This window comes from Trichomycterus rosablanca, chromosome 2, assembly GCF_030014385.1.
Source record: "Trichomycterus rosablanca isolate fTriRos1 chromosome 2, fTriRos1.hap1, whole genome shotgun sequence".
Taxonomy (NCBI): Eukaryota; Metazoa; Chordata; class Actinopteri; order Siluriformes; family Trichomycteridae; genus Trichomycterus; species Trichomycterus rosablanca.
Window position 1 is genome coordinate 5,843,237 of NC_085989.1, and position 27,429 is coordinate 5,870,665.

A 27,429-nucleotide genomic window follows, 5' to 3' on the forward strand; every position below is an offset into this window, starting at 1 on the left:
TCTTTTAAAGCTATAAAATGTGTGAAGGAATTAATTTGATATTTAAAAATACTACTACAAACCAATACATTGTGTGTGTTTCTATCAAGAACTAAGTACTTAAAAAATATGAAAAGCAAAAACACAAACAATAAAAATACTAGTAATAATAATATTGTAAGGTTTGCAACTAACTAGTCAATATATGAATAAAATAAAACAAGTAATAAATATACAAGTAAAAATAAATAACACTTATTGTCTACAATACCAGAGTATTTAACAGTTACTGTATGAGTGTAACATGAGTATTGAGGGTTTTAATTCTGTCAGACATAAAAACACACCACTTTCAAAATTACATATTTAAAATTCTACATTTTAGTTTAGATATAGGAGTCAAAAAGTGCAAATGAAATACAATAGAAATAAATTGTATATAAATATGAATAAATACTGAAGTGAAACTGTAGTAAGTACATCTAAGATCGACGGGCTGCTGTCCGTTTGCTCTAACAGGACCATGTGAGGTTTCTATTGGTCCGCTGGTTGCCGGCGCCTCAACTGTTTTCGTTGCGATTGGCTACTTTGGGATTCGCCGCATCCTTATTGGTCGGTTGGGACTTTGAGTGTTTGTATTGGTGGGCTGATCTCTGTGGGCGCTCGGAGGATGAAGGCGGACGGTCGGAGCGCTGGTGTGTGTATTGTTTCTGAATGAAAAGCAAGAATGTGTAAATAATCGATCGCTGCATGTGTGGAGAGAGAGAAAGTCTTCAGGTTTGGTGTAAATGTATGTTTTCAGTGATGATGTGCTAGCCGGGAGGAAAGTCGGATCGGTTGTAGTTCAGGCCTCGGTGCTGTAGCGCTACTAGATTTGAACAATAGCCGGTGAGTGCGCTCATCTCTCCGGCTCCTCTGTCTCCATGTAATTCACTCATCTGTCGGATAAAACGGCTTTTATTCACTGATCTCTCACGTCCTGCGCACTGCACATGGAACGCAAAGTTTGATCTGGTAACCGCAGTCAAGGAAATCATCTTTAATTTGATCATCACATCAGCAGCGTTGGGAGACACAATAGAGGAAAAATGTCCAACGGTGCGGGGAGCGGAGGGCTGAACTGGGTGGTAAGTAACTTAATACACCAGTAGTTAACTTGTTATTAATGCATTATAGCGACTAACTCTGCACGCACACAGTACTGTTGATTTGTTAGAAGTTCCAAGCTGCATCTTTGCTATTAGGAACGCTTTAGCTTTGTTGCTAGTTGTTCTGTTCAGAGCATTCGGAGTCGAGACTGATTTACGTTAGGAGTCGAGTCAATTCCAAGATTTGATTCCACTGGTAATAAGTTTGTTATAACTGTATTATAAAGTGCACTTTTCACACAATATGGCCCGATTGATTTTATTGTTATTGTTTTAATCTTGGTTCGATCTTTGCTCATAGTAACAAAACGCTTTAGGCTTTTTTGGTAGTTGTTCGCTGCCACGGCATTTGCATTCGACTCTTGATTTAGATTATCGAGTCGATTCCAAGAACCGATTCCACTAAACGGCTCACTTAAATGTCCTGTAAGATCAAAACAACTGAAGTTTATATATGTAAACATTTACTTGTACTTAACAATTTTGGTCCAAACAATAATAATAGTTCGAGAATAAATTCTTCAGTGGACACAAAGTCATTAAATAAAGCTTTTGAAAAAAACAATAACTTTACTTTTTACCATGAATTTTAATCCACATCCACTGATGTAACTTTAGTTTAACCTGCTTGTAACTCCTACTAGCATGTGTTAGGTAGCCAAATGGTTCCTATGTGTGAAGTTTTGGAAATAAAAGTCTGCTTTAATAAGTATAGCATTAGATATCTCGCTTGTAATTACATCAATCACACATGTTGAGGTTGTTATTACTGTATTGTAAAAGTAGTTTTTTTCAGAATAGTTTTTCTGAATTGCTGTTCTAAACTCTCAGCTGCTTTTTAAAATTTAGAGTCGATTCCAATTCAGGTTTCGTCAGAAAACTATTCCACAAAGCTCACAAATATCCTGTAAATTCTATTTACACTGCAAAATCATCAGGTTTTGTTTATAAGTATGTATTAAATATACCTACAGAACTGTGATTTCTTTTTAATTCTGGTCCTGGCACATACATAACTTATTACATTTCACATTGATTGTTTCTAATGAACAAAGTTTAGCATTTGTTACATGAAGTAAAGTATTGATTCCCATTGCACTGGGTCAGAGAACTGACTCTGTGGGAATTCCCCTTACAGAAGTAACTTTAATTGATTCAATATCTGAATTACTCAGTGGTTATGAACTCGATACATGTGTAGTGAAGTTATTAGTGTATAAGAAAGAAAAGTACATGCAGTATTAGCTGTTATAAGCAACATGTTTTTCTTGTTGTTCAAATCTGTAGTCAGATTAGTACAGATTTCACCATATATAGATCGAAGATCGTTTAAGTAATATTTACAGTGAATATAAACGGAATACTCATTTGTGTCACTAAGTTTATTAACAACTCAAATGATTAATGAACAGTGTAACATATTGAACGTGGTAAGTCAGTAGTGAACAGTTTTTTTTTCTGGGTGCTAACTAAACATGCTAATTATGATTACAAATGCTGTCAGTGTATTTAACTAGGCTCTGTTTAAATTGTAGACTCTAGCTGCGCTTTCAATTGGAACCAAGCATCAGCTGGTTGAAAAGAATTTACCAACATCATTAGTTGAACAGTGACTTTTAGTTAATTGTTGGTTAAGTGGTTAATCAACGAAATTCCTAATCGTGAAGCTAAACATTAACAGTCGACCAGACCATGACCAATCGATGCTTAGTTACAGTGCACAGAAAGAGAATGTCTGACTTGTTATGTAGAAGTTGTTGTAAACATCATGAACCAATCATGAATCATGTTTTGCTCCTTTGCTAGGCTTTGAACAATAGGAAAAGCATTTAATACCTACAGTATTCCAGAAAATCATATCGTGACAAAATATATTACAATACCGCCAAAACTGTTGCCGGTTTAATCATTTTCCTGATTTGCCACGTTTAAATTGGCCAGCAGATCTGATACCCAGTCTCACAAATACTTGGCCATGAAAAGGTATTTCTAACATTGTGCCAATCTTTGTTAACAGACCCTCTTTGACAAGAACAATGCCTCCAAGAAAGAAGAGGCAAACGGCAAAGATGGAAGAGGCGAACCGGCAAAAAAGGAGGGTTCCAAAAAGTTATCTGTGGAGCGTGTGTACCAGAAGAAAACACAGCTGGAGCACATCCTTCTTCGTCCAGACACCTACATCGGTTCAGTGGAGCCTGTCACTCAGGTGAGCCACGTTCACTAGAAACATCAGATTCAGGTGTTAAGTTGCTTTAGCTTTGGTCACATTTGTGTGATCAGAAACTGCAGGCTGCAGCAGGCAAAATTCGTTTAACTAAAAATGTAGTTTTATTTTGGAGAGCACACTGACAAGTGCACCTTTTAAGTTGTGTCGAACCATTCGAAGCCTAATCTGCATGATTTACCCCTGCGCTCCCTGAGTGCCCTGCTGAAAAACACTATTGCCAGTCTAAAACTCATCTGGCATCATCAGATTTTTTCCATAACAGAACAGCCTTGCTGTGATTTCTGATTTCAGTCATTAGACAGTATGAGCACTTCAAGCGATCAGATCATTCAGATTAGTGTCAGACAAATGCACCTACTGTGCCATGTGTATAAACTAGTACCATAATGCCTCGGCAAGACTCTTGTTTTAATCTCTACTTTTGTCATTTACAGCTAATGTGGGTTTTCGACGAAGAGATTGGAATGAACTTTCGAGAGATCACTTACGTCCCTGGATTGTATAAAATCTTTGATGAAATTCTTGGTAAGTGATGCCTGTTGCCTTTGTCTGAGCCTCTTGGTTTGATTTTTTAATTTGAGGTTTTGCTTCTCCATTACATCAGCTGCTAAAATAATCAGCTGCCTGGCCTGTCTAGACTCATCGTGACAGATGCTTTATTGTACACACTTTATAAAGTAGTGTTGGGTCGTATCATGTCTCCCTAAAGGTTTTGTTTGTAATGAGCGATTCCAGGCGGTTTATACCTGAGAAAAACAACAAAATCCTGACAAATCAGATCAAATGTTTCATGGAGCCTTGATTGAGGGGGGATTGAGGGCATGAGAAAAACACTCAGGCTTTTCGAGTTCTATGTAGATCTTTAAAAAACTGATACTTTAGTTGGAAGTATGTGATGATTCTCAGGGAAGCTTATCACATGTTATACTAATAAATTCTTCTTATACACTTTATACATTTACACTAATGGCTGAAAGCCTGGCGTGTCTATTTTAATAAAATTCAATTACCATTTACAACAGGTTGGATACTTCCCTTTCTAGTCATTTCCAAGCTGCACCTTGCACAACCTCGATTCTAGCCAAGGAGCGCAGACCATCATACACCCCCTTCAATACACACGTCAGTTTCCTCCACACAGTCGTAGCTCGTACAGAGATCCACGCTATGCTCTATGTGACCCCCTACTCGTGCATGCACCTGGAACACTCCCAGAGATTGCAAATTGCAGCAGTAAGAGACCCTGTCCAACCTTCCCTTCCTCCAACACAGCCAGGGGAATTCTGAGCTTCCAGGAAAGAATTTGGCCAAAAACAAGGCCAGCATCTCGGCCTTATGTGAAATGCAGGAAGTTAGTGGAATGAACCATCGTAGAGCTGAGCAACGAAGCTGGCTGATAACCGGATGTGGGTCTCTCTCTGTCAGAATGCGATTACGACCTCTGCTGGCTGATTAGAGGCGCCTGCACAGAGATGAGGAAGAGTGCCCTTAGGGTGTGTCTCTCCGCATGCAACGCTAGGTGGCACAACAGTCATCAATGTGTGGGTGGCAAAAATGCATCCGGCTTGCTGCTCATGTTTCGGAGGGGATATGGGTTAGCTTCGATCTCCTCTCGGTCAGGGCAGGGTTTGGCATAGACAGAGAGGAAGCACGATGCAAATTGGACGCGCTAAAGGGGGAGAAAAAGGGGAGAAAATGCACAAAAAAAAAGTTTCTAAATACACCTGACCAAAACATCTATACAGACAAAATCAGAAGTATTTGTATGCATAACCATTAAGTTATATCTGTGGCAGCTGAGAAAGTTTCAGTTGGGAAATTTAAACCAACTAGATTGTGGTAAAAATCTATGTTTGTATTTATAGTGACACATTTATCTGATTGTTCTTCTGCTCTCACAGTTAATGCAGCTGACAACAAGCAGAGAGACAAGAACATGAACGCTATTAAAATCACCATCGACCCGTAAGTGTGCATATGAATGCATAAATACACTTTCCTGTTTGGATTAGAAACTCCAAATGCAGTTTGTAATCGTAGCTGGCGCATGCACACTGAGAGTGTGTGAGGGAGTGTTTCAAATCGGCATTTTTACTTTGTACATACTGTAGCTGTGTTAATCGAACTATAAATTATTGTTGGTGATCGTTAACCAGTTATCACTAACATCTCTAGTATAAGAGGTTGATTTGAAGAAGGAGCATAGTGAAGGACGAACAGTGAAAGAGAGACGAGTTCAAAGCATGCACATGTAGCAGAGAAGTTCCTAACGAGCATGTCTGGCACGCTGGCATTTTACCTCCACTTCACGTCAACAAGCTCCATGTGACTGCTCAAACCGGCTTGTTTTGCTCACACACCCACATCAGCATATTGTCCTCATCCATGCACAATCTCAATTATCCAGGCTACGTTTAGCCTGCCGTGCCTTACTCCAGTGCTTAACTGTTTGAATAAATGGCCTCTCTAGAGAACACAGCCTGTCAGCTTATTAATGTGATATTAATATTAATGAGCCTACAAGTTTATACTGCAAAAATATGAAGGCAAACTATATAAACTATATAAGCACTATGTTATGCACCAATTATAATATATTGTTAGAAAGAATCATATTGCTTTTTAGAGTGTTTTCTTCATTGCTGTTTCTTGCAATTCCCTCCTGTTTCTCCTAGTCTAGTCGTGCCCAGTTCCCCTAAAATGAAATATTTCCAATACTTGCACCTCCACTGCCCTGACTGAGTAGAGCTGCAGATTATTACCACCCTATCCAAACCACACACAGTTGCAGGCCACAGCTGTATCGCGTATAGAGAAACACGCATTGTGCAGGTGTCTCGACCAGCCTGCAGAGGTTTGCAGCAGCAATGAGGAACCTGGTTGCCCCCTCCCCGCCCTTAGACACGGCCAAATGTGTATGTTGGTTGCCCAGTTAAGTTAAAAAGTGGACACTGTTGTAGACGCAAAGGCTGGAGCCTCTATGTGAATGCATGATGTTTATGGTTTATGGTCAGTTCATGTATTTCCAGTGCTTTCATCAAAGTCATGCTTTTTTTTATCCGACAGGGAGTCGAACACAATCTCGGTTTGGAACAACGGTAAAGGAATCCCTGTAGTGGAGCACAAAGAGGAGAAGATGTACGTTCCTGCGCTGATCTTTGGACACCTGCTCACCTCTAGCAATTACGACGACGATGAGAAAAAAGTCACAGGTAATTTAGACAGCTATGAAAAGTGAGCTAAGTAAAGTACCTGGAGTGTGCCAGTTCTCTTCTATCGAACTGCAGGTTTGTGTATGTGATACGCTGTCGTGTGTGGACCGCATATAAAGCATAATAAATTCTTGAATGTTTTATCTGTGCTTTGCAGGTGGAAGGAACGGTTATGGTGCTAAGCTCTGTAATATATTCAGTACCAAGTTTACAGTGGAGACGGCCTGCAAAGAGTACAAACACAGTTTCAAACAGGTACCATTAACAACCAGGGCTTTATTTTATCTACCATTTGTCCTATTAGGATGGTATAGGCTTTATATATATATATATATATATTTATTTATATATATGCCTTTTCTCTCAATTACCCACATATATCTCTTATCATGTTGCAGAAAAAGAAGGGCTGTACCTACCACATTCCGCCTCCTACACATGTCTATGTTTGTTCTTTTGCTTGGTATTGATTTAGTGCATTTTCATCAACTGCTTTATAATGGTCAGGGTTGAGGTGGCTCCAGGTTCCACCGTGAAACACTGGGCAAAGACAAAACACTCTGCACAGGGTGCCAATCCATCACAGGGCCTTAGCCACCCCTCAGTCATATCCAGCCAATCATGTCTTTGTAGACGCCCAGCCAGCCGATAACACCCCTGAGATTCAAACCTGGATCTCAAATAAGGTGGGCTAGTGTAACAGACTGCTGTGCCACCTCAGCACTCATATCACTGTGTGTGATGCAAACATTCAGGTTCATAGGAAGTAAGCGACCTGCCATTTGGATCTGAATTTAATTTTCATGTCTTACCACCGCTTTATCCTGGTCAGGGTCATGGTGGTCCAGTTTCCCTGGAATCACAGTGGACAGAACATTAATCCCCCTTAGACATAGCCAATGACATCTATATGTAGATGCCAGACCGCTGTGGATGGATCCCAGTGGCAGTAAGATCAGCAGTAGCATAACTTACCGCTGCACAACCCGAGCTGCCCATAGAGGAGACAGCTGTATTACAAACATCAAACTGAAGAGCTTATATCATCCAAATAGGGCTCCTGTCTCATTTTAACAAGGTGGCTGCTAAATTATAGCATGAAATAACATTACAGACTGAGTCTTGTATGCATTTGTAGGGATTTACTGATTTACCAGGGTAAGTACTTTAAAATTCGCACTGTGGGCACATGTTGAGTCGACTTAAGTGCATGTTTTTATACGGGATTTGAGGGATGTGCACTTTCTTTCACTGTGTTTATTTAATCTGTATTTAAATGACAATTAAGACCGAAAGTATGTGGACATCTGACAAAAGCAACAAAGAGCATTAGCCTGACGTTCATCCCAGTTCATCCTCAGGATGGTTAATGGGCTTGAGGTCAGGGCTCTGTGGATACCACTGGAATTTCTTTACACCGTCCTCAAATATCGCCAAACCATGAGATTACCGACCTCACTTTGTGCACAATAGCTTAGGCTTGGACAGGAAAGTGCATTGTCCACACACTTGCTGCACAGTTAAATTAGGAGGGGGTTTCCACACACTTTTGGCCATATAGTGCATAATGGGCTATTATTAAGGCTGCACTTCAGTATCAGATATGAAACATGTCACATCTGGTTTTTGTTCTTGTCTCTAAAGTCAAATTTATATCAGTAAGTGAAGTTTTAGTGAACAAAAAAGCCAACAGTTATTGACTGAAAGTACCCTGTTTGACTCTTGCTTCTAAACAGACATGGCAGAACAACATGTCAAAAACCAGCGATCCCAGGATCAAGCACTTTGACGGCGACGACTTCACCTGTGTTACATTCCAGCCCGATCTCACCAAATTCAACATGGAAAAGCTAGACAAGGACATCGTGGCTTTGCTGACGCGTAGGGCCTACGATGTCGCCGGTTCGTGCAGAGGTGTTAAGGTGTCACTCAACGGCAAGAAGCTGCCGGTAAGTCACAACTCATGGAATGGAAATTAGTTACATTTAGCTTGACGTACTGCTCTGCTATTGTTTCCTGTTAGTAAAGATTCACTACTTTGACACTCAGTTTTTACCAGCTTGCCACTGTGTCAAGTTTGACAAAGAAGCAAAGGACAGACAAAGACAAAGGGGAGAGAAGCTGATTCTTATTGTTTCACAAAACCTTGAACTGTTTAATTGCACTTTGAATTGTGAGAGAAATATGTCAGGGCGTTAAGTGACCTGTGAAATGTGGAGATAGGGTTGGGATTTTAGATAGTGATACCACTTTTACTAATGCTGGAATCATTTGTTGTGGCTTTGTAGCTCTTTAATAAGATTTAATGCACCTTAGATTGACGAAACAAAGTTTAATAAGTGCTTAGGTGGTGTCTTAATCACAGTAATAGAGTAAATGTAGAATGTTTCCACCTCTGGATTTTATATCTAGTATTTGGCCAGATGTGTGATAGCTCTATACTGTGTAGCCATCAACACAGCAGTGGGTATTACTAAAGAGCTGGATTTATTCACACTTCTGTTGTAAGCAATCAGCCTGTATTGTCTAGAAACTCGTTTTTTTTAGCCTGTAATTATGCTAGCCAAAATTCCCGCATGCTGCTGGCAGTTTATCAACATTTTATCAGTTCGTACTGTTTATCTGAGGCATCCAGAGGCTCAGAGTCACATGAGGACAAACCAGTTAGCCTTGGCTTTTTTACCTCTATCTGCTACAGTCAACCAAGTCCTTGACTTTAAATGAATTCAGATTAATGTTATTATTACAGATTGATGAAACTGTAAAACAGATGAAGCGACAATTGTCCTAGATGTACAATAGCATGTTTGGAGAAGAGCAGAGCTGAAACAGTTTGTGGTTTTGCTATTTCCTTGAAGCAGTCGGTGCATGAAAACACCCTGTTGTATTTATAACACACGTGTATATATGCACAAATTACTGACAGTTTAAAATATTAAAAAAATCACCAGAAATAAGCCGCTCAGGTGGCGCAGCGGTAAAAAGACACGCTGCAACCAGAGCTGGATTCTGAGTACATCGTTTCGAATCCAGCTCTGCCTCCCCGGTTCGAGGCTGGGCGGCTGTATGAGCAACGATTGGCCGGTTGCTCAGTTGGGGGGGGGGCGGGACAAAGAACCGGATGTGGGTCTCTCTCTGTCAGAATGCGATTACGACCTCTGCCGGCTGATTAGAGGCACCTGCACAGAGATGAGGAAGAGTGCCCTTAGGGTGTGTCTCTCCGCATGCAACGCTAGGTGGCGCCAAACTCATCAATGTGCGGGTGGCAAAAATGCATCCGGCTGCTGCTCATGTTTCGGAGGGGATGTGGGTTAGCTTCGATCTCCTCGGTCAGGGCAGGGTTCGGCATAGACAGAGAGGAAGCACGATGCAATAGAACAATTGAATGCGCTAAAGGGGGAGAAAAGGGGGGGGGGGGGGCGGATCACCAGAAATAGGATACAATTATTTTAAAAACACAAAGATGATTTTAAATGTAATAAATTCTTGATTCCTTTTCACTTTTCATTTTATTTTCATTGAAAGCTTTATTCTTTTGTCCACCAGAATACCATGGACATTATATCTCATCTTCAGCATTAGCCTTGTGTGATCTTTTAACAAGACTTCGAAGTATGTCTGTGGGGACGTGTGCCCGTTCAGTCAAAACATCATTTGTATGGCTGGGCACTGATGTTGATCAAGAAAGCATCAGTTGATGTTTCAGTTAATTCCTGTTCAGTGAGGCTGGGGTCAGGGCTCTGTGCAGGCCACCAAACCTTTCTACTTGTCTTTATAGAGCTTGCACAGGAACACGGTTGTGCTGGAACAGGAAAGGGCCTTCCCTAAAGTCTTGCTGCAAAGTTGGAAGCTTATCATTTCCTTTATGTGATTGATTTATTATATTTGTTATCAACTCTTGTTGCTGAAATACATGAATTCAAAAATTAGAAGGGGTGTCCCAATTCTTTTGTCCGTAGAGTGTACCTGGCAACCCTGATCATACCCGGAAAGCAGACTGAAGGAATGTTTTTTTGCTGATGTTTGAATGTTAAACTAATATTCTCCCTACTTGTGGGTTATTCTGCAGTTGAACGGCTTCCGCAGCTACGTGGACCTGTACGTGAAGGATAAGCTGGATGAGACGGGCGTTACACTGAAAGTGGTAAATGAAGTAGTGAATGAGCGCTGGGAGGTTTGTCTCACCATGAGCGAAAGAGGCTTCCAGCAAATCAGTTTTGTTAACAGCATCGCCACTACAAAGGTAATTAAAACACTCCTACCTGCACTACAGAGTTTAAATCACAGATGTGTCAACACGGCCAGGCAATTTGCTGTGTGCAAATTTAAAAGACATTTTTAACTAATAGCATTAATCGAACAATGATTTGTTTATCAGTAGACCAGTTAATCACTGATTCCTAATAGAAACTCTCATTTTTTGACAGGGTGGCAGACACATTGATTACGTTGTGGACCAAATAGTGTCGAAACTCATTGAGGTGGTGAAGAAGAAGAATAAAGCCGGAGTCTCAGTAAAACCTTTTCAGGTGGGTTACATTCTATGACAATATCAGCCATCCTGGTTGGATCTTACTAAGAATTTAAACAGTTCAACCTGGTTGCATAAAGTATATAAACTCTAATTGATGGATTTCTTTTAGGTGAAGAATCACATCTGGGTGTTTGTGAACGCTCTGATTGAGAACCCAACCTTCGACTCTCAGACGAAGGAGAACATGACCCTTCAGACCAAAAGCTTCGGCTCCAAATGCGTTTTCTCAGAAAAGTTCATACGAGCAGTAAGTAATGAAATGACCGCAAATGCAGGGTTTACCTATTTAGGATTGGAGAATCCCATGTGTGTCATAGTGTTCTTATGTATTTTGGTAACCAAGCGTTTTGTTATTCAGGCCACAAACTGTGGAATTGTGGAGAGCATTCTCAACTGGGTGAAGTTCAAGGCTCAGACACAGCTGAATAAAAAATGCTCGTCAGTCAAGCACAGCAAGATCAAAGGAATTCCTAAACTGGACGATGCTAACGACGCTGGTAAGTTTGGACAGCTCGGACGCACTTCCTAAATCCTCATTTGCTGCCACCTGGCTACCATTGAGCTTAGACAAAAGTAGATGGACTGTATGTATATTTTTGCTAAAGACATGCAGCCTATACAGACAAAAGACCTTTTCAGCGCTCAGGTGGCGCAGCGGGATATTCCGCTAGCACACCAGCACAGAGTTTCTGAACTTCTCGGTTTGAAACTCGGTGCTGCCACTGGTTGGCTGGGCACCATCTGGCGGGCATAATTGGCAGTGCCTGCAGCAGATACTAATTGGTCACCGTATCTGCAGGGTGAGGGTAGGACTATGTGTGGGTGGGTGGGGCTTTATACGCTGTGTAAGGACCCTGATTGGTGGAAGAGACGCCTGTGCAGAGTGCAGGGGCGAGAGGAGGAGGGCTGTACACGTGTCGGACGAGGCGTGTACAGCGACGTGCTCTCCTCGGATGCAATCTGGTATCTCTCAGCAGTGGAAGACAAAAATTAAGTGCACTAAATCAGGAGGAAAATGGGGAGAAAATGCATAAAAATAGAGACCATTTCAGACTGGATTAGATTTACCTGATTCACTGATGGTCTGATGGTTACTAAGTAACGCGTTACTCTAATCTGACCACATTTTTCAGTAACGAGTAATCTAACGCGTTACTATTTCCAATCCAGTAATCAGATTAAAGTTACTTATCCAAGTTACTGTGCGTTACTATTTTTGTCATTTTCCTTAGTAAAAAGATATATTTGCTTTCTTCTTGGCAGGGGCGGAGCCAGGGGGTGGCCAGTGGTTGCCATGGCCACCATAAAGTAATCTTCGGCCACCCCCCTGGCCCCCCCACCACCGCTTTGCCGGCAATTTTTTTGCGGAAGCATTTCTGCACGCAGGAGCAGCGCACCTCAGATGAGTAGTTCTTCACCAAAACAGTGCAGTAATACACTCAACATCAATGTCAACCACCAACACCATTACAGAAGTACAGTAGTACTATTTAGTAGTATTCGTGGCGCGCTACGAGTAAAAGCGCCAGCTTCTCTGCGCATTCCAGTGTTGCCAGAAATAACACTTCTATTTAAAAGAAAATCTTCCGTTTTAAGAAGCTCCAGCGTTGTAGAAGGCTATTAAAAGTAAAGTCAATTTTCAATGCTGATTTAGCGTAATAGTGTTGGTCAGTCTGTATCATATTCTTGAAAGAAAATTAAAATTTGTTTTCCATGCATTCACACTAACATGTTCTGGGATTCAATTGAGTCTCATCAGTACACACAAGTTGGCAGCCAAATGATAAAGTATTGCAAAGGAATATCTTTGAAATATTCCGCATTATATAACTAATAAAGTAACTTGTAATCTAACTTAGTTACTTTTAAAATCAAGTAATCCATAAAGTAACTAAGTTACTTTTTAAAGGAGTAATCAGTAATCAGATTACTTTTTCAAGGTAACTAAGCCATCACTGACCTGATTAGAGGTGCAAAATACACTTTTCACATGATGTATTCGTCCATCGAAATAAACGTCACAGGATGAGTGTCTTTTTTGGGTTGTTTTTTCTAAAAAGCCAAATGGTTTCTTTACACCTGGTCCTACATCTACAGCAGTGATGTTCACTTTTTTGGTTTCGAGTTGCTAAGCTACACAGCAACTATATATAATCTCATCTTGTTTTTCTAAAATCAGTACCGAGTTACAGCAGTCTTGCCTCATTCCTGCTGAGGAAATGATCGAGTTGTTGCTAATGAGCGCCTGTCTCCTGTTCTAAGGTGGAAAGCATTCGTCTGACTGCACTCTGATTCTGACTGAGGGGGACTCGGCCAAATCGTTAGCAGTGTCAGGGTTGGGAGTGATCGGGAGAGACCGTTATGGAGTGTTTCCCCTACGAGGTAAAATCCTCAACGTGCGGGAGGCCACACACAAACAGGTAAGGACAAATGCCTAGGTACTTAGTTCTCATAAAAGATGTTTGCTTAGACTCTTAGGTAGCACAGCGATCACCTGCCCACAACCGTGGGAACCCAAACCTGGGTCTCGGTGGTGTCCTGGCCTGGTTGGGTGCTCTGCAGATGCAAATAATTGTGTTTGAGAAAAGAAAGGCGGGACTGGGAGGCATCTCCTTCTTTCCAGTTATGGCATTTGGCAGATGCCTTTATCCAAAGTGACTTACATTTGATGCCAAATACCATGCAAATAATTGAGGGTTAAGGATCATGCTCAGGGGCCCAAATGTGGTGACTTGGCAGTGGCCGGGCAGTAACTTCTGCTTCAAAGCACCAACACGAGCGGTGTCACTGTATAACTGAGAGCCTGGCATGTTCCTCTGTGCAGGTAGGACTCTTAGTAGAAATCTGCTGCCATCCAGGTAAAAGAGGCAGTTAGGAGCTGGACATGTAACCAGGAACCAACCTTGGGTGTTGTGCTTGTGCTAGAGGTCACAAGTGCGTTAGGGAACTGGATACAACTAACCGTAATGTTTCTGTTATTTGTAGATCATGGAGAACGCAGAAATCAACAACATCATAAAGATTGTAGGCCTGCAATACAAAAAGAGCTACGATGACGCAGAGTCGCTAAAATCTCTACGCTACGGAAAGATCATGATCATGACTGATCAGGTGAGCGATCATCTCGCCTCATTTCTATTTTCATCCAGAAATTCATACCAGCAAAGGATTTATATTAACCACTGCTATGCTAAGAGGCTAAATGTTTGGTTCCGTTTTGCTGTTTGGGTTTAGGATCAAGACGGTTCTCACATTAAGGGCCTGCTTATCAACTTCTTCCACCATAACTGGCCATCACTGCTGAAGCACACATTTCTGGAGGAGTTCATCACCCCTATCGTCAAGGTTCGAACATCAGCTTTTCTCGACAAGCATCATGACGTTACGTTGAGATAAAATACGTGTGGGGCTTTGCTTTGAATATCGGCCACTTTGTGTGCAGGCTACGAAGAACAAACAGGAGGTTTCCTTCTACAGCATTCCAGAGTTTGACGAGTGGAAAAAGCAAACAGAAAATTACAAAACATGGCACATCAAGTACTACAAAGGTTTGTTTTATTTGAACTGACATGCACTATAAAGCAAAGCATGTGGACACCCCGTCAAGCTCATGGTCTGGTGTCCACATACATTTTGGCAATGTATCAATACAAATATGAGCAGCACAGATTAACTGTGTTTATGGATGTAATGCACCAGGTTTGGGTACCAGCACAAGCAAAGAGGCAAAAGAATACTTCGCCGACATGGATAGGCATCGGATTATGTTCAAGTACGGAGGCACGGAGGATGATGCTGCCATCACTTTAGTAAGTTTATATACAACGTATGTAACAATACATGTTCATGTAACTTTGTGTTAATGTAACTTTATGTCCACAATTCCTGTTTCATTTTAAAATCAGAGGCTAGCTGCTGCCAGGGACTCAGTTTACTCAGAGGTCCATGTGCTAAGGTTCACTGTTTTTCCTCATCAGGCTTTCAGCAAAAAGAAGACGGATGACAGAAAAGAGTGGCTCACTAATTTTATGGAAGACAGGCGGCAGAGGAGGCTGCACGGTCTACCAGAGGTGAGCCTATTCACGTTTAGCTTTCAGTCACACAAGGATGCAGTGCACAGTAATAAAACACCAATTTTATACTTTTAAATGAGTAGTTAGTAACTGAAATCCTTCGCTCAAAAAAGGCGTAAGGCTGAAAAGCTCGATCTGTTGTGCTTATTAAAAATCGGCTTGTATTTTCTCATTGCAGCAATTCCTGTACGGGACTGCGACACGGCACTTGTCTTACAATGACTTTATCAACAAAGAGCTGATTCTGTTCTCCAACTCGGACAATGAGAGATCAATTCCATCTCTTGTTGACGGTAAGTCTTCTGCATAATGCTACAGGTCACAGGTACATATGTGAAGTATAAAGCATTTAAAGCGTATTTTTACCTTTCTGCAATGTACCAAATGTATCCAAATGAACACCAATATAAACGGTGGGATTTAGGACGTTTTTGAGTATTTAAGTGCTCATTCAAAAACCCCGATCTGCTCTAACACATTAAAACATGTTAACGAAAAGAGGGTGAAGGATAAAAAGCTCAGAATATTATATATTGCTTTTTGTTTGACCATGAGCTTCAAGTTGCTGATATTGGACCAGCTGCTTCTTTGTTGCACGGAAACCTCTAAGCCCATGGTATTTACTTTCTGACCCTGCTGAACAAACCAAGACCACTAGTCCGTGAACTTGAACAACATTTCTGGCTTGTGCTCACTTTAAGGGCAATTATGTTAGTACTACTTATATAAGCACAGAGAAGTCACCGGTGTATGTAAACTTTTTAGCACAGCTGTAGCTAAACTACCCCTTTGGGACGGCGCGGTGGCTTGGTGGGTAGCACAGCTACAGCTAGAAGGTCCTGGGTTTGAATCCCAGGTGGAGCAGTTTAAGTTCTTTTTGTGTGGAGTTTGCATGTTCTCCCCGTGTCTCCGGGGGTTTCCTCCGGGAGCTCCGGTTTCCATCCACAGTCCAAAGACGTGCAACTGAGGTGAACTGGAGATACAAAATTGTCCATGACTGTTTGACAATAAAAGACTTGAACTAATGAATCTTGTGTAAACCAGTAACTACCTGTCCTGTGTGTAAATCATGACATTAAAATCCTAATAAATAACAAACTACCCCTTCAAAACTGGAGGTAAACAAACAAGTTTGATTGGATTATTGCTGTAATAGTGATTTTTGCAGTTCAGTGCATGTAAACAGATTCATTCTGCAACAAATTTAACTGTGTCCGTATTTCTGGATGTTCAGAGATTTCGTTATATTTAAATTTGAAATGACTATTTTTCAATGCAAAGTGCTACAGAAATCCTTTAACAGAAAGTGTGTGTGTGTGTGTGTGTGTAGGTCTAAAGCCGGGCCAGAGGAAGGTGCTGTTCACTTGTATGAAGAGAAATGATAAGAGAGAAGTTAAAGTGGCTCAGCTGGCTGGTTCGGTAGCGGAGATGTCTGCATACCATCATGGCGAGGTGTGTGTAAAATGACCTGCAATCTAAATGCTAATAATGTACATTCATTTTAGCAAAACCTTTTAAAAAATTAGGCAGCAAAGGATTACAAAATGAAAGTTAAAAAATGTAACTTTTTGTGGTTGTTTCCAGCAAGCTCTTATGATGACCATCGTAAATTTGGCCCAGAACTTTGTCGGCAGCAACAACATCAACATCCTGCAGCCCCTCGGTCAGTTTGGAACCCGAATCAACGGTGGCAAAGATGCAGCTAGTCCCCGTTACATCTTTACCATGCTCAGGTAAGTGACCTTACTAAATGCTTACTGGATGTGTTTGTGTGGCTGGAGGGGTCTCACCCTCTCACTCTCACTCACTTACAGCCCATTAGCTAAGCTGTTGTTCCCAGCTGTGGACTCCAACCTGCTGAAGTTCCTTTACGATGACAACCAGAAAGTAGAGCCTGAGTGGTACATTCCCATAATCCCTATGGTGCTGGTGAACGGAGCTGAAGGCATCGGGACTGGCTGGGCCTGCAAGATCTCCAACTACGACCCCCGTGAGATCGTCAACAACATCAACCGCATGCTTGAACACCAGGATCCTTTACCTATGGTAAAAGCTTTTACTTTCTGGTGCAGCCAGAAATTGCTTTAAGTACACTGCACTACTTTTTCGACAGTAGTCATCGCTGCAGTTATATATGGTAGCTGATGAGTTCCCTGTGTGTGTCCTTCCTTAGCTGCCCAGATATAAGAACTTCAAGGGAGTGATCCATGAGCTAGGTCAGAACCAGTATATGGTCAGTGGTGAGGTCTCCGTCCTGGACAAGAACACAATTGAGATCACAGAGCTTCCGGTTCGCACCTGGACTCAGGTATGTGTGTTAGTCATATTGTCTGTATTTATGAGCTCATTTTGTCATGGCGTTAAGTACATGGAAGAGTGGTAGCCTGGTATGTAGAGCTTTGAGCTATCAATTGACATTCGGCTTCTTTTGCCCTTAATCCAGGCATACAAGGAGTCAGTGCTGGAGCCCATGCTCCAAGGAACAGAGAAGACCCCGGCACTCATCAATGACTATAAGGAGTACCACACGGACACCACGGTGAAGTTTGTGGTGCGCATGACTGAAGAGAAGCTTGCCCAGGCTGAGGCAGCAGGTCTCCACAAGGTCTTCAAGCTGCAGTCTTCGCTCACTTGCAACTCAATGGTAAGAAAACTCTGAAGCTCTCGTGTTTGTGCTTGGTGCTTGCTGTGGTGAACTCCCCTGATGCACAATATATTGCCAATAGTATGTGGACCCCCAACCACAAGCTTTTTGGACATCCCATTCAAAAAGCATGACCATGAATAAGGAATTTCCGGAAAGGTTTATTACACCTTGGAAAAGGTGAAGCAGAGACACCTAGACTTAATGGGTCTGTTTAAAAACCTTGTGAGCCTATAGGAAAGAGAACACCTCTTTAAGTTTGCTGTGATGTGCATATTGTAGGTCCGGTATGAATTTTAAATGAAAGCGTTCCTCTTTTTTCTCCCTCTCTCTGGACTTGATGCTGTAGGTGCTGTTTGATCACATGGGCTGTCTGAAGCGGTATGATTCTGTGAACGACATCCTGAAGGAGTTCTTTGAGCTGCGTTTGCACTATTACAAACTGAGGAAAGACTGGCTGGTTGGCAGCCTGGGTGCAGAGTCGGCAAAGCTCTCCAACCAAGCGCGTTTTGTGCTCGAGAAGATTGAAGGAAAAATTTCAATTGGTGAGATTTCTTCTTGGTTTTGTTCAGGGTTGCACTAATATTACACTGGTACCAACATTGACAGTCCATAGCAGTATTGGTATAGTTTAAAAAGATTTTGCTGTGTATCATGTGAAAGGCTTAAATGCTGCTGCCCAGCCTCTTTAAGCCTCGACGAAAAGACATTAGTGTACCACTGTACCGCTGTTTGAATTACACAGTAAATTTCAATGGGTTATCCATCTTCCAGAAAACAAGAGCAAGAAGGATCTGATCCGAATGCTGGTACAGAAGGGCTTTGAATCGGACCCAGTAGCAGCTTGGAACAAAGCTCAAGAGAAGGTAAATGTTCACCTGCAGACTTACAATAAATACTTCTTCATACATAGGCATTATACTTAGTTATATACAATAACTAATGTTAACTAAGTTTACTTAAGCCTCTAGTTAATTATGTTGGTAATTTAAGGTGCCAATTTCTTCAGCATTCAGATTGTAGATTTTATACAGAGTCGGTAGCGAACAGTTCATTACAAATGCTAAAGGGGCCTTGGCCATCCTCCCCTCAAACACGTGTAGATGCCCGACTGGCTGATAGCACCGGTGGGGATTTGAACCCTAGATCACAGATGTAATTATTCGTGCTCCTACTTAAACATGCTAATCAGAATTAATAAAGAAGCTTTTGGTATATTAAAGTTATTATGAGATAAAAATTAGTGTTTAATTGTATATTTAATTATTTAATTACCCCACCACAGGCAACCCAAATAATATAACAGGTGCAATATATTATGCAACCGTACATTGGACTGGATGGTTAACAAGCTTGTGTTTTTGCTTGTACAGGCATTAGAGGAAGAGGATCGTGATGGAAACGAGAGTGACAGCTCGGTGGACTCCGGCTCTTCATCGGGTCCCAACTTTAACTACATCCTCAACATGCCCCTGTGGTGCCTGACCAAGGAGAAGGTGGACGAGCTTCTAAAACAGAGGGACGTCAAGGTATGCTCCAAAAATCTGCAAATTATTAAATCTATTCTAGCCACTAAACCTATTCTAATCACTAAGAATGATTAGTGATGTGATTACAGAAGGTAACTTTTTACGACTATCCAGATTTGTATATTCATATCAAATCAACTTGCAACACTTTTACTTTTCACAATAAAGGCTCTTTGTAGTTCTTCCGATGGTGGACAGGAGTTAGGAGTTAGCATGGGCATTTTCGCTGGCCTTTGACTACACATCCCCTTACACAGAAGGGTTTGATGCACAGTGTATCGTGACACCTTCACTTCACCACCAGTATTAAAATTAGCTGCAATTTAAGCCACAGTAGCTCTTCTGTTGGTCCGTACAAGACCCTATAGCCTTCATGTCCTCTGTCATCAGGGGGCTTGTGCCTCCTTGGATCACTGTCAAGGGGAACTCATCACAACCGCATGTACGCATGCCTCATCATATCTGCTGCATTCAACACTTGTACTACAAGCACCCTGACCATCACATGCAAAATTGTTATGAAACAGGCTTTGCCATGGACATTTTTCAGGAGCGTTCTTAATGTTTTGTCTCATCACTGTAAATATGTGTATGTTTATATGCTTGTCATATGTGTAATTCCAGAAAGCCGAACTGAAGGATGTACAGAAGAAATGTTCGGAGGATCTGTGGAGGGAAGACCTGGCCGTGTTTATTGAAGAGCTTGACGTAAGTGCCTCATAGAACCTAGTTCGTTCTGACAAGATGTGGATCAGCATATGTAGTCGTTTTTGCAGGTACTCATCCTGATATTGTACTTTTCTGTCTCTTAGAGGATAGAAGAGCTGGAGCGAGAGAATGCCAGCATGGGGAAGGGAGTGAAGCTGGTTAAGGGCAAGGTTGGCAAACCTAAGGTGAAGAAGATCCAGTTGGAAGAGACACTGCCGTCGCCTTTTGGCCGGCGAGTGGAGCCCCAGATCACTCAGGCAATGAAAGCTGATGCTTCCAAGAAGATGACCAAGAGGAAGAAGGTGAGATCATGAAAGATGTACACTATAAGGCCAAAAGGATGTGGACACACATCTTAATAGCTTAGTCCATGTGTTTTAACCACACTTATTGCTAGGTATATAAAATCCAGGCCATATAAGGTCCTTTGTCTTCCAATATGCACAATGCAAGGTCAATAAAGACAAGGTTGGTCAAGTGTGGTGTGAAGAAATTCCAGTAGCCAGCACAGAGCCCTGACTAACCCCAACTGAAACGCTGATTGTGAGCCAGTATTTCTAAACAGTTTCTTATTGTGCCTATATAATGCCTGTGGTTTTTAAACAGGCTGTCCAACAAGCTCATGGTCAGGCGTCCACATACTTTTGGCCGTAAAGTGTACAAAGATGCAGACGTTACTCTCAGAATGATTACTGGTCGATCCCTGCTGTCCTAATTCCGATCTTTCCGTCTTAATTCTAGGGTGATGGGGAGACGGCAGTAAAATTTGAGTTTGATGAAGATGGCATGGTGGAGGCAAACGGTGCGGGAGACGGCTCCCTTATCTCTCCGTCCGGCCTGCCCAACCCTGGAGCCAAACCCAAAGCGCCCCGTGTTAAAAAAGAGAAAAAGGAACCTGGTAAAGAATGAAAATGCACCACTCTTATTATATAAGGTGTATGAATCTTTGTACATGTGACCTTCATTTGGATGTCACACCAGATTCATACAGTATTAATATATGTGTAAGATACAATGTACATGCTCTTCTATCAGGCGCTCCCAGACAGAGGAAGGCTCCAGGCTTAACGAAAAGTCCAGCTAAGAAAGTAAAGAAGAGGAACCCCTGGTCAGATGACGATGATGAGAAATCAGATGTCAGCGACCTGGAAGAGATGGAGCAGCCGGTCATTCCCAGAGACACCACGTCCAGGAGAGCGTCAGGTGTGTTCTTTGTTTGTAGCTTCTCATTTGTGTATCTCGCCAGTTTAAACTGGGATGACAGCACAGCTCATTTAGCGGGAGGCTCGGTTGGCACACTGCTGATGTCCAGGATGAAATCTCAGTGCTTTTGTAGACCTGCAGGGTGTTCACAAACATACATAGGTCAATTGGGCTCCTTGTTGCTGCTGCAGTTGTGGCCTCTACTGGCCGGTTGAGGCACCTGTATGATGGACAGTTCATGTACAGTATATATACACCGATCAGCCATAACATTAGAACCACCTCCTTGTTTCTACATTCACTGTCCATTTTATCAGCTCCACTTACCATATAGAAGCACTTTGTAGTTCTACAATTACTGACTGTAGTCCATCTGTTTCTCTGCATGCTTTTTTTTAACCTGCTTTCACCCTTTTCCTCAAATGGTCAGGACCACCACAGGACCACCACAGAGCAGGTATTATTTAGGTGGTGGATCATTCTCAGCACTGCAGTGACACTGACATGGTGGTGGTGTGTTAGTGTGTGTTGTGCTGGTATGAGTGGATCAGGCACAGCAGCGCTGCTGGAGTTTTTAAATACTGTGTCCACTCTGTTAAACACTCCTACCTAGTTGGTCCACCTTGCAGATGTAAAGTCAGACACGATCGCTCGTCTATTGCTGCTGTTTGAGTTACACAGAACGTTGTGACTGGCCTAGTAAATCCACGTCATACTAATAATGTCCCACTGTTGATTCTTCTCATAGCTGCAAAGGCCAAGTACACATTTGACTTCTCAGAGGAGGAGGATGAAGACGATGCAGACGAAGATCAAGAAAACGAGCCAGCTTCCTCTCCAGTCCACTCCTACAAGGAGAACGTAGCTACTGCACAAAATAACGACGATGAGGACGACGACTTTGACGACATATTCCCTCCTAAACCAACGTTAACGACGTATGTGCATGAACACAAGCAGACCTTGTTATGGTTAGCTGTTCTGTTGTGTTGTGTTACAGAGTCTCTTCACTCTTTGCACATCTTAACATGTTTTTCGTTGTAGTACCACCACAGATGCCAAGAAGAAGGAGCCAGCAGGTGTTTTCACTTCCTCCAAACCTGCTTTCTCTGAGAAGAGCAGTGACAGCGGTATGTGTGTGTGTGTGTGTGTGTGTGTGTGTGGCTTCATAGCTAAACAGACTTTACCTAAAGTATGTGGACACCTGTCCATAAGCTTGTTGGACATTGCAGTCTAAAACCATTGGCATTCATTTATTTTATTCTCACATTTTTACCACCACTTTTTCCGATTTACCAGAACCACTGGACACAACGCAGTAACACAGCCCAGACAGGACACCAATTCATACCCCCCTGACAACAATTCACCGCCCTCACTTCCCAGACACAGCCAATCATGTCTGTATGTAGGCATCTGACTGACTGATAGCACTGCTGGGGGTATTGGGCTAGCGTAATTTACCGCAGCCCCAGCCAGGTAGCCAGATTTAGAATTATATTCGTTGTATGTTCTATATTTATACACACATATTTACATTTACATTTCCAGCATTTAGCAGATGCTTTTATCCAAAGCGACTTACACGATGAGCAGAACACGATGAGCAATTGAGGGTTAAGGGCCTTGCTCAGGGACCCAACAGTGGCAACTTGGTGGTGGCGGGGCTTGAACCGGCAACCTTCTGTTTACTAGTCCAGTACCTTAACCACTGAGCTATCACTGGCACATATATCTATACTTTTAAATAAATATATCAATATATATTTATACACATATATAGGTGTGGCTAAACACCCGAGCTTTGGGTTAAGCTTGTGTATTTTGTGCATTAACTAAAATACTCTGGTTCAGACGTCTTGATGTTTTGAACACCATCAATAAAATGTCGCACTTCACAGCTTTAGCTAAAACATTCCCTGAAGAAAAACAAATCATAAAATAAAACAATGTATTATTTTGCTCATTCAAATCGACCTAAATTCATAAATGTTCTACCATGTTTTTCTCAGAAGCGAAGTCCGACAGTGACGATGAAAAAGATGTGTTCTCGTCCTACTCCAGCAGTTCAGCATTTGAAAAACTCTCTCCAGCTAAGAAAGGTAAAACCACAGCAGCCGTGTGATCAAAATTGAACAATTCATTTAAAAGCATGAACAAAAAAAGATGTGTTTTTTCTATACTTTAGCCAAGAAGCCTGCAGAAGCGGCTCCTAAACCACGGAAACCTCCAGCCAAACCCAAAAAGCCTGACGCATCAATCTGGGAATCGGACTCAGACTCGGCAGCTAAGAAACCTTTGGCAGCACCTAAAGGTCCAGGCAAAGGCAGGGGGAGGAAGAGGAAACAGTCAGACTCCGAGGAAGATTACAACCCTGTAAAAAAGACTGTAAAGGCTCCAGTTAGTAGAGTGAGTGTCCTACCGTATATAATCCTTCATTCTTGTAGATGTTCTTTTTTACCTTGGTATATAAGCATCTGTCAATACAGTAGGGGTCACTTTTGCAGTAGAAAGAGATTTAACAGGTGCACCACTTGAGCCGTTAATGCCTCCAAAAAGCATTTACAGTGTATCACAAAAGTGAGTACACCCCTCACATTTCTGCAAATATTTCATTATATCTTTTCATGGGACAACACTATAGACATGAAACTTGGATATAACTTAGAGTAGTCAGTGTACAGCTTGTATAGCAGTGTAGATTTACTGTCTTCTGAAAATAACTCAACACACAGCCATTAATGTCTAAATAGCTGCAACATAAGTGAGTACACCCCACAGTGAACATGTCCAAATTGTGCCCAAAGTGTCAATATTTTGTGTGACCACCATTATTATCCAGCACTGCCTTAACCCTCCTGGGCATGGAATTCACCAGAGCTGCACAGGTTGCTACTGGAATCCTCTTCCACTCCTCCATGATGACATCACGGAGCTGGTGGATGTTAGACACCTTGAACTCCTCCACCTTCCACTTGAGGATGCGCCACAGGTGCTCAATTGGGTTTAGTCCATCACCTTTACCTTCAGCTTCCTCAGCGAGGCAGTTGTCATCTTGGAGGTTGTGTTTGGGGTCGTTATCCTGTTGGAAAACTGCCATGAGGCCCAGTTTTCGAAGGGATGCAGTGTGATGCAGTGTGCGGCGTATGGTCTGAGCACTGACAGGCTCACCTCCCACGTCTTCAACCTCTGCAGCAATGCTGGCAGCACTCATGTGTCTATTTTTTAAAGCCAACCTCTGGATATGACGCCGAACACATGGACACAACTTCATTGGTCGACCCTGGCGAAGCCTGTTCCGAGTAGAACCTGTCCTGGGAAACCGCTGTATGACCTTGGCCACCATGCTGTAGCTCAGTTTCAGGGTGTTAGCAATCTTCTTATAGCCCAGGCCATCTTTGTGGAGAGCAACAATTCTATTTCTCACATCCTCAGAGAGTTCTTTGCCATGAGGTGCCATGTTGAATATCCAGTGGCCAGTATGAGAGAATTGTACCCAAAACACCAAATTTAACAGCCCTGCTCCCCATTTACACCTGGGACCTTGACACATGACACCAGGGAGGGACAACGACACATTTGGGCACAATTTGGACATGTTCACTGTGGGGTGTACTTACTTATGTTGCCAGCTATTTAGACATTAATGGCTGTGTGTTGAGTTATTTTCAGAAGACAGTAAATCTACACTGCTATACAAGCTGTACACTGACTACTCTAAGTTATATCCAAGTTTTATTTCTATAGTGTTGTCCCATGAAAAGATATAATGAAATATTAGCAGAAATGTGAGGGGTGTACTCACTTTTGTGATACACTGTATCTGTTACTGTTGTGCTTTAGGCGGCACGGTGGCTAGCACTGTCGCCTCAGAGCAAGAAGGTCCTGGGTTCGATCCCCAGGTGGGGCGGTCTGGGTCCTTTCTGTGTGGAGTTTGCATGTTCTCCCCGTGCCTGCGTGGGTTTCCTCCGGGAGCTCCGGTTTCCTCCCACAGTCCAAAAACATGCAGTCAGGTTAATTGGAGGCACTGAATTGCCCTATAGGTGAATGGGTGTGTGTATGTGTGTCTGCCCTGCGATGGACTGGAGCCTCGTCCAGGGTGTTACTGTGTGCCCTCCCCATCCCCATCCCCATCCCCATCCCCATCCCCATCCCCGACCCCGATTGGATAATCGGTTAAGAAAGCGAGAGAGCGAGTGTTGTGCTTTACTAAAAGTTTTATTCCATCCTTCATCATCTTTGGTGAGCATGCTTAACACCTCGCTACATCTACATTCATTTATTCATTAGGGAGGATTTCATGTAAATGAGGGTCAGTTGTGTCTCTCGAGTGTTTTGATACAGACCAACAGTTTCATGCTGAGTGTTCAGATCTGCGCTTGTTTCACTGCAGGGTCTTGTTCTAAAACCATCTCTCAGTGGGATGTTTTATCTTTTACTAATTGAATGAATATGTTCGTTTGTGTGTACAGAAGTCGAAGAAGGCAGCATCAGACGACGAGGACGAAGAAGTGAACAGCAAAAGTTCCGGTCGTATGGACTCGGGACGGGATCGAGCCGGCCGAGCCAAGAAAGATGTCAAGTACTTTGCAGAGTCTGACGATGAAGAAGACGACGATGACATGTTCGACTAGGCAGCAAACAAAACACACACTCACACAATCGCTTAAATCTCGTCCTGTCCTGCAGACTTTTGTACATTTTTTCACCTCCTGTTTTATTTGACTTTATTTGTGATGCTTTTTACTGTGTAGTTGTTTTACATGTCATTTTTTATTATTAATATTATTCATCAAACTGTATTTGTCATAAACAGCTTTTAGAAATGTAGACTGCGGTGCTTCAGCACATTTTAACTGTTAAAATAAACATTGTACCTTTTCATGAAGTTGGAAATAAACATGATGTAAAGGACTGAGTGCTTTTTAATGATCTGTGAGCTAGGAGTTCATTTGTAGCGTTCATCCTTCTCAGTAGCAGAACTGTGGGTCCCCAGCTTGTGTTGGAAACAATACATTCTTAACTGGGAGCCAGTCCATCGCACACTCATCCACCTTGTGGTAGGTTTTTTAGAGGGTGAGAGGAATCCAAGTTTTTTATTGTTTTTCTGGTCCACATGCCTGGTTTGGCTAGTTTTTACGCCAAATCTTCTTCCTGAGACAATTCTCCTCATTTTATTCAGGCTTGGGATAGGCAATGTTTAGCTTCAGTTCTAAAAGAAGTGGATCAAGGAAAACTTGAACCTTTCCAAGATTGGAGATAAAGAACCCTGCTTCAAAAGTCTTAACTAAGTTTAGCTCAAGCTACAAAGTTACTAAGTTAACAAGGCCATGTCTATTTTGCCCGCATGCGCAGTGAGGAGGACGCTTAGGGAGGCAAATTATTAAATAATACAATTATAAAGAATTGTAATTACGAAATCTGTGCGTTGTAGAGCACTATTAGAGCAGCTACTGTATTTGGCTAGTCCACAAAATACATTTAGACTAGAAATAAAGTGAAATTTTTAAAAGGTTCCCAGGTGTAAGCACATCTTTTTGGTTGGAAACATCTTCAGTACCTGCTTTCACCTGGTCAGGGTCGTTTACATGTTGGTATGTTACTTGTCGGACATGGGGACATGACTTTGTTTTTTTCCCCCAGTCATATTGTGTTCTATCTATTACCACACCTCAGCCTTCAGGAACAGCCACAGTGTCCAAATATCTCTGCACATCTTTATTTTAAAATAAATATATTTTCATTATTTTGCAAATGGTAAACAGTATATGAACATACAAAGCATTGTTAATGTACAAACAAGACACTGATGAAAGAAAAATGAACAGAAGCAGAATTAGTCTGTTCTGCACCCTTCGTTTCAGCGTAGCCGGGACAGAGACGGAACAGGTTTTCCAACGTCTGAGTCTTTCATTATTTTTATTTCAGCCCAAGCAGCACTGCTGTTCTTGCACAGGCTCTCAGCACGAGTCCTGTAGAGTTCAGTAATGTCGAGTCACATCCTCAGAGTAAGAGTGGAGACGTTAGTGACACGTAAAGCAATAGTAACACTGTTCAAATACTGCAGGATTGTTCCTGTAAAGGCGAGTTTCAGACAAGTGGATATCGAGTCAAAATCTCCTGTAAAACCAGCAATAAGTGAAAAAGCATGTTTGTTCTAAAGGCAAAAAGA

General features: G+C 42.1%; 1 protein-coding gene across 2 annotated transcripts; it reads left to right on the top strand.

Annotated features, from left to right (window-relative positions):
* The first annotated feature begins 634 nt into the window (after window positions 1-634).
* On the top strand, window positions 635-26,169 carry top2b (DNA topoisomerase II beta). 2 transcript variants are annotated; one of them, XM_063010374.1, is made up of 35 exons: window positions 635-1,106; window positions 3,145-3,333; window positions 3,789-3,879; window positions 5,256-5,319; window positions 6,421-6,566; window positions 6,724-6,821; window positions 8,303-8,515; window positions 10,636-10,809; window positions 10,994-11,095; window positions 11,210-11,347; window positions 11,459-11,597; window positions 13,363-13,520; window positions 14,086-14,211; window positions 14,335-14,445; window positions 14,543-14,648; window positions 14,800-14,909; window positions 15,078-15,170; window positions 15,352-15,466; window positions 16,504-16,625; window positions 16,758-16,906; window positions 16,988-17,219; window positions 17,347-17,481; window positions 17,617-17,817; window positions 18,167-18,362; window positions 18,592-18,683; window positions 19,191-19,346; window positions 19,971-20,054; window positions 20,159-20,356; window positions 20,796-20,952; window positions 21,090-21,257; window positions 22,006-22,195; window positions 22,302-22,387; window positions 23,270-23,359; window positions 23,446-23,666; window positions 25,730-26,169. In XM_063010374.1, the coding sequence occupies exons 1-35, from the start codon at window positions 1,068-1,070 to the stop codon at window positions 25,889-25,891; spliced, it is 4,851 nt and encodes a 1,616-aa protein (XP_062866444.1). In that variant the 5' UTR covers window positions 635-1,067; the 3' UTR covers window positions 25,892-26,169. The 2 variants fall into 2 exon arrangements, 1 of the variants encoding a protein (XP_062866444.1); XR_010014834.1 differs by lacking the exons at window positions 23,446-23,666; window positions 25,730-26,169 and adding an exon at window positions 22,557-22,736 and having other exon boundaries at window positions 23,270-23,358.
* Window positions 26,170-27,429: the final 1,260 nt, after the last annotated feature.

Bases quoted from the DNA above. Each gene is read 5' to 3' on its own strand.
- top2b (XM_063010374.1), top strand. From the start codon at position 1,068: ATGTCCAACGGTGCGGGGAGCGGAGGGCTGAACTGGGTG. The intron at 11,096-11,209 runs GTGGGTTACATT...GATTTCTTTTAG, and splicing joins TCTCAGTAAAACCTTTTCAG to GTGAAGAATCACATCTGGGT. The intron at 16,907-16,987 runs GTAAGTGACCTT...ACTCACTTACAG, and splicing joins TACATCTTTACCATGCTCAG to CCCATTAGCTAAGCTGTTGT.